Source organism: Carassius auratus, chromosome 16 (assembly GCF_003368295.1).
Source record: "Carassius auratus strain Wakin chromosome 16, ASM336829v1, whole genome shotgun sequence".
Lineage (NCBI taxonomy): Eukaryota > Metazoa > Chordata > Actinopteri > Cypriniformes > Cyprinidae > Carassius > Carassius auratus.
In genome coordinates, this window is record NC_039258.1 from 26,348,924 (window position 1) to 26,355,599 (window position 6,676).

Consider the following 6,676-nt stretch of genomic DNA (forward strand, 5'->3'; position numbering starts at 1 on the left):
GTCTTCATTTTAGACATTCTCTTTCCAAGAACAGATAGCTTGTTGATTTACCGTGAAGGATCAGCACTACTGAGACATCAGTTAATTTTTTTCTGTTAGTCTGGTTGTTGCAGTTGTACTTGGTGGCAAATTGCTAGTGACTTTGGTGTCTTTAATGATAATCTTGAATCACATTCCACCATATTACTCAGATAATGGCTAGAAAAATATATAGTGAAATAATGTGACTGGGGGTTGTTGAAACATGAGAAGGAAAGAATGGTGCAAATGATATAAAGGGAATACATGCAAATCTGTTTCAGTGTGACCAAAAATAAAAGGACGATTTAAATGTACACTATAGTAAATAGTTTCAATATTGCATAAGCATCATAATTCCCTATATTTCTGCAAACTTCAAAAGTTGTAGATTCATGGTGCAGTATATTAATCACATCATAAGAATCCTTCGCCATATCTTTTCTGTTTAGAAATGAAACACTGCCATCTTGTGGTTGACGGGAGGTTTACATTCTCTCCCATGTCACCGTGAAAAGCACAAAAGCTATTGGTTTAAAAGGATGTATAAATGCCATTTTAGATTTAAACACGTAAATCTAAGAATGGGTTCCCAGAATGTTTCCATAACATAAATTTAATCACAATGTTCCAATAAGTTTAAATGGCTATATGTTAGTATAGGCTGAGGTATGTCATTTTTATAATATTATACACAAGCCTTATACAATCTATTTGTTACTGTAAAATGCATTATAATATATCTGGTGGTGCAAAGAAAAGTCGCATGATGGCGTTTGATTAATTTAAATTGGCTCCACAGCAACTGACCAATAACAAAATAATAAACTTTACCAAAATTGTTAAAAACTGCTACCTACAATAAATAAACAAAATATATAAAGACGCTAAAATTCATATAAACATTAACTAAACAACATGTAATATATATATATATATATATATATATATATATATATATATATATAATTCTGGAAAAAAACTTTTATTTGACATAAATTATAAGGTAGTTCTTACTTCATAAAACCACACTGCAACGATATTTTATCGTATAAATGTAATTATTGCCTTGTTAAAAGTACCTTTTTAAACTGTGAATGATAAGTTTATTCATATATTATTTTAACCATTTAACATATATAAACCATTTACGTTTTTTACAGTAGAATTAGGCCAGTTTATGTCTTTAAAAATGTTACATATATTAAAACGTTTAGAACTTAAATTTAACCAATTCGAATGTTTTGCTGTTTTTACATTCTTTTCCTTTTAAACATTTTGAATTTATACAGTGTGTGTGCAATTGATTTCCACACGTAGTGCGATGCTATTGGAACGCAATACTGACAATCTCTATCGATTGACGTGCAAGGCGAAGAAAACCGGACCGGAGAGGGGAGACATAATGTGTCAAAACAGTGTGCGACGGTCCTAATGATTCAAAAAATGTACAAAAATGTAATAATAAGGAAATAAATACTATTGCTAAATAGTGTATACAGCTGAAACTATCACTGTGCGCCGTGTCATTATCAAGCAACATCGCTATCGGTTACAAATCCCACCATAAGCGGATTGGTTTGGCCCTATTCATTAACGGCACCCGAGTCGCTCTCCTCTCAGCACCCCCTCCCCCGCGGACCAACCGAAACGTTTTATCATGAAAGCGATTTAATTAGCTACATTTTATTATTCGTTATCAATCATCAGTACTGGAATGCGACGACTACTAAGTCAGACCAGAGTCTCTTCGCTCGTACAATAACAATTAGCGTATCATTTCCAATCATGTTTCTTCTGCATCCGCTGCTGCAGATCTCCGTTCTGCTGGATGCGGTTTCTGCCAGCCCTACCGATGATAATGTGCTGCGGGCCGGTCATGGAGAACATGGAGAGCCGGGGCACGAAGAACACCATAAGGATTCCTACAGCACATTCGCCTCCGAGTTCCTCGAGTCCAGATACCTCTCAGACGAAGGTACGATGGGATAAAACGACTGCGCTTAATCTGAAGTCATGAATGCTGGTTTTGTGTTGTTTCTCACTCAGTATACAAGAGTGCAGTTCTTAGGCGCACTGAATGATCCATGTCTGATGCCCTCCCTCGAACACAGGCCTATTAATTACTAGTGTTGTCTGTTAGTGATCATTATTAGCAATACTTTTATGAGAGATTGGTTTTGATTCACTAATATAATCATTTGCATTCATATGGTTCAACATCAGCACCTTGGTCAGCACCCAAAAGCCTGTGAAACTCACATCCAGACCAGTTACCCACAGGCTTTCCCAACTCTCCTATTTTGTAATCCACTTTTTTTATAAACTGCAGATACTCAGATAGTGATTAATGAAGTTGCAACACATCAAATAGAATAGAACAAAATAGAATAGAATATAAACTCTTATTGCCCCATGACTGGCCAAGAATTGTAGGTACAGCTGTGTAACACATGTTTTGGATAGTTCTTAAAAGCAAAAATGTGTGAATTTTACAGTGTCATGTATAATGTACAAAACAATAGAAAATACACTACCATTCAAAGGTTTGGGGTTGGTAAGATTGTATTGTTTTTGTCCAGTCTTTAGTGTCACATGATCCTTCAGAAATAATTCAAATACACTGGTTTGGTGCTCAAGAAACATTCCTTATTATTATCAATGCAGAAAATAGCTCTGTATTTTCATGGAAACCATGAACATTTTATTTTGGATTGTTTGACGAATAGACATGTCAAAAGAACAGCATTTATTGAAATTGAAATAGATTGTAACATTTATAAATGTCTTTATTGCCAAACCTTTGAACAGTAGTGTATGTCATGTCCTATAATAATATAAAATGCAAGACAGTGTAAATTATTGTTTATTACCATTGTGTGTGTGTCTGAAAATAGTATTACACAACATACTATATTATGAAAACTTTAATTACAACTATATAACTTTAACCATTTTAAACTATATTACCCAAAGCTTAGGCTAAAGCTAAGTTGCCCCTCCCACTTTACAGTGTATTAAGTAAAATTTAAATGTAACATACAAATATATGACATAATTAATATATATTTTAGTAGCAGGACTAGCTGAAACTAGTTGATTAATGTGTTGTTGTCTAATGTCTCAAATAGGTTACCCCTTCCCAGCTGCACCTCCTGTAGACCCATTTGCCCGCATCAAAGTTAGTGACTGTGGAATAACCAAAGGATGCATCAGGTGAGTGCATGGAATAAAGGTTCAGTTGAATAAAAAACAATGGGTTATTGTGGCATCAGACTGTGCATTGCATGCAGTAATGCAGAATCAAGCTGCAGTCTGCCATGCTGTCCAGTACACTCATAATATATACATAAAATAGACATGCACATCATGAATCTTTGTAGGTCTGTGTTGATAATTGTTCATACAGGGGTAAGTTTACTCAAAAATAAAAAGTCATCACTTTGTCTCTCTTATGTTTCTGTAGATATGGCAAACCAGGCTGTGACGCAGAGACCTGTGACTACTTCCTGAGTTTCAGACGCATTGGCACAGATGTGGAATTCGAGATGAGTGCAGACACTGATGGATGGGTTGCTGTCGGTTTCTCCTCTGACAAAAAAATGGTAAGGAGAGAGGGATTATATATATATACTTTGAGAATAGATAAATGGTGATTTTTTTTATCGCCCGATAATAGTCTCCCGTTAACCAGTTACGTTAACGCCGATAATGGACCACCACTAATACATATATATATATATTTGGTGTCAATGAATGCTAAGAAATACACAATGATATTGTTCTTGTAGGGAGGTGATGATGTCATGGGCTGTGTTCATGACGATAATGGACGTGTACGAATACATCATTTCTACAATGTGGGTCAGTGGGCCAAAGAGATCAAGCGCAACCCAGCTCGGGATGAGGAGGGCATCTTTGAAAACAATCGTGTCACGTGCCGCTTCAAACGGCCTCTTCACGTGCCACGGGAGGAGACGCTGGTGGACCTGCACCTCAGCTGGTACTATCTGTTTGCTTGGGGACCTGCCATACAAGGTGAGTCATCTATCCACAATATTGCTTACTCCAGTGAAAAGGTCTGACTCATGAGAGAAATATACACATATTTTACAAGCAAAAAACAAACAAACCTTTAAACAAGTATTCAGTGGATTTGGATGTGGACAACAGAAGACAGACTTTTTTCATTGGAGGAGTATTGGTATTAATGGGCTATTTTGGCCAGAAGTGATGGTTAAAAGGTAAATTCCTTGATGGATTTGTCGCTTATAAACATGCATTTTAAGACATTAATTGATGGACTGGAATCATGTGGGTTATTGTGATGCTTTTGTCAGCTGTTTGAACTGATGGCGCACATTCACTGCAAAGTATTCACTTGTGACCAAGCTAATGTAATGCTGTAAGAGATTATGTAATAAAATTTAAAAAAAACTCTCCAAATCTACATCTTGGATTGAGTGAAGTGGCAGCAAATTTTCATTTTAAAGTATTCAATTAGGGCTACAAATTTTATATTGCCCAATTTATAGGGATATTGTTCCGTCTTTCTTCTCAGGTTCCATCACAAGGCATGACATCGACTCCCCACCGGTGTCAGATCGCATGATTAGCATCTATAAATATGAGGACATTTTCATGCCTGCCACAGCCTATCAGACATTCTCCTCTCCCTTCTGCCTCCTCCTCATCGTTGCTCTTACCTTCTACCTGCTGATGGGCACACCATAACCAGGAAAGCCGTGTCACTGAGAGAAGAAATTAATGAAAAACTATGGAGCCACTATAGCATGACTGTGTGCCAACTTAACAGTATTAGAAACAGGTAGCAATACATTGCAGTTATAATATCCTCAATTTACGTACACTAGAAAGGTATTTGGACTGTGGATTAATATTCATTCATATACAACCAATGATTCTCATTTAGAGGAGAGAGGGTCAACCATACACTTATTATGTATTACAATATATTTTATTTTAATGAAAGAGTAGAAAAACCTCAAATGCTATGTTAAGGTAGGTATAGCCTACAGTAGTTGAAACAGTCTGAGCCAAATTAATGTTAATATTCACTATACTTAAAGTGCAGTCACATTGGTCGACTTTCAGTAAAAAATTAGCATTCAAGAAAGTCCGTTGTATATCACTGTCAAACCAAGCAGCTTTCTGTTGGTCAAAGCTGTGAATCTAAACCTAATCTCTTTGCGAAATCTGTGTGGGGAAATCTTTTGCCCTCACATAAAAATTCCAAAACAATGATTCCTGTTGAAATGACTTGATTTCTCCAACAAAAACTTGCTGAACATTGATAAGTGTGACCGTATCTCTACAGTGGCACATATCATAACTCACAATGTCCCACTACAGAACTCTACGGAGAAATGAAATGCCTCGTTCTGTTGAATGGAATATGTTTTGCCAAATCTCAGTAGAGGTGCTCTGCACACACATGCAATGTATTCATAAAACATCTCTGCCTTCCAGTTAGCCAGCATTGCCAGCTCAGTATTTGATAATGCATGCCAGCAAACCAGCCTCATCTGAGCCATTTAGATTAGGAACAGAACCAGTCCAGGAGAGAGTCATCTGGTTTCCATTTTAGTGAATTGAAGACTTTCTAATCTATAACAAGGACTTCATGCCATTGTAAATCTTAGAAATAGTCCAAGAACTGACAACTGTCTGTGCAGAAAGATTTGAATCACAGCAGTTAGTGTGCGATTGTTTTCTGCTAATTATTTGGCGTTCTTTGAAAATGTTCTGTAATAACATTTGTATAGCAAACTGAAGAGCAACACGTAAAGATGTTTAGAATTTAGTTTTAAATACGTTGTTATATTCACCTTAAGGTATATGAGGAAATCTACTTGGAGGAGTGATGTGATTTGTTTTTCATGTGTGCCAGCCAGAGGTAATCATGTTATGTAGCATGAATGGAGAAATTATATGCCAGTAGTCAAAGGACAATATGTTTGTTATATTTTAATATACTTTTGAAATTTAGAGAAAATGCAACAGTGAGTGTGCATAGTGAAAGACTGTGAACCATTGGGATTTTAAACATTTGTCATAAAACCTCTTACATCATTAGCAGATTACATACATTCTGACAAGTTACTGTGAATTCTTGCTTTAATTGAAAGAAAGAGAAAAAGATACCTGTTTGATGATCCTGACCACGACACGTACTGCACTTTTTAATAAAGCTTTGAAAGACAGCTGAAATGTGTAAGAAATTGTCATATTTGACTGGATTAACTGAGAACGTTTTGCAGGGGTCTGAACTTGATGTACTTGTCATTACAGCACCTTGAAGAATAGTAATAAATAAAATCAATTTGTTCACTAATTCATCCAGTCACCTTTTCTGTAGTTTAGCTTGTCACGCCAGTAGATGGCGATAAGTATTTTTGTTGTGCTACGAGCGAGTCACTCACTCAAACGATTCATTAAATAAATAGTTATATTGTAGTATATTATTTTGAACACATAATATCCTTTATAATCAGATTATCACAGAATAGTTTTTTTACGGCATTTTCCCTCCATTTTGTGACTTTTCAAACTACAAACTGATTCTATTAACATAGTTTAAATTTAGTTCCAAACCTGTTTGATTTACTTTCTCCTTCTTAAAACAATTTTATTTATT

General features: G+C 35.7%; 1 protein-coding gene across 1 annotated transcript; it reads left to right on the forward strand.

Moving 5' to 3' along the window:
• Positions 1–1,605: 1,605 nt before the first annotated feature.
• LOC113116637 (DOMON domain-containing protein FRRS1L-like) lies at positions 1,606–6,623 on the forward strand. Its single transcript, XM_026284894.1, has 5 exons — positions 1,606–1,996; positions 3,150–3,234; positions 3,485–3,623; positions 3,810–4,056; positions 4,580–6,623. The coding sequence occupies exons 1-5, from the start codon at positions 1,807–1,809 to the stop codon at positions 4,750–4,752; spliced, it is 834 nt and encodes a 277-aa protein (XP_026140679.1). The 5' UTR covers positions 1,606–1,806; the 3' UTR covers positions 4,753–6,623.
• Positions 6,624–6,676: the final 53 nt, after the last annotated feature.

Coding starts and splice junctions, on each gene's coding strand:
- LOC113116637 (XM_026284894.1), top strand. CDS start 1,807: ATGTTTCTTCTGCATCCGCTGCTGCAGATCTCCGTTCTGCTGGATGCG. Junction 1,997..3,149: donor CAGATACCTCTCAGACGAAG/GTACGATGGGAT, acceptor TGTCTCAAATAG/GTTACCCCTTCCCAGCTGCA. Junction 3,235..3,484: donor ATAACCAAAGGATGCATCAG/GTGAGTGCATGG, acceptor ATGTTTCTGTAG/ATATGGCAAACCAGGCTGTG.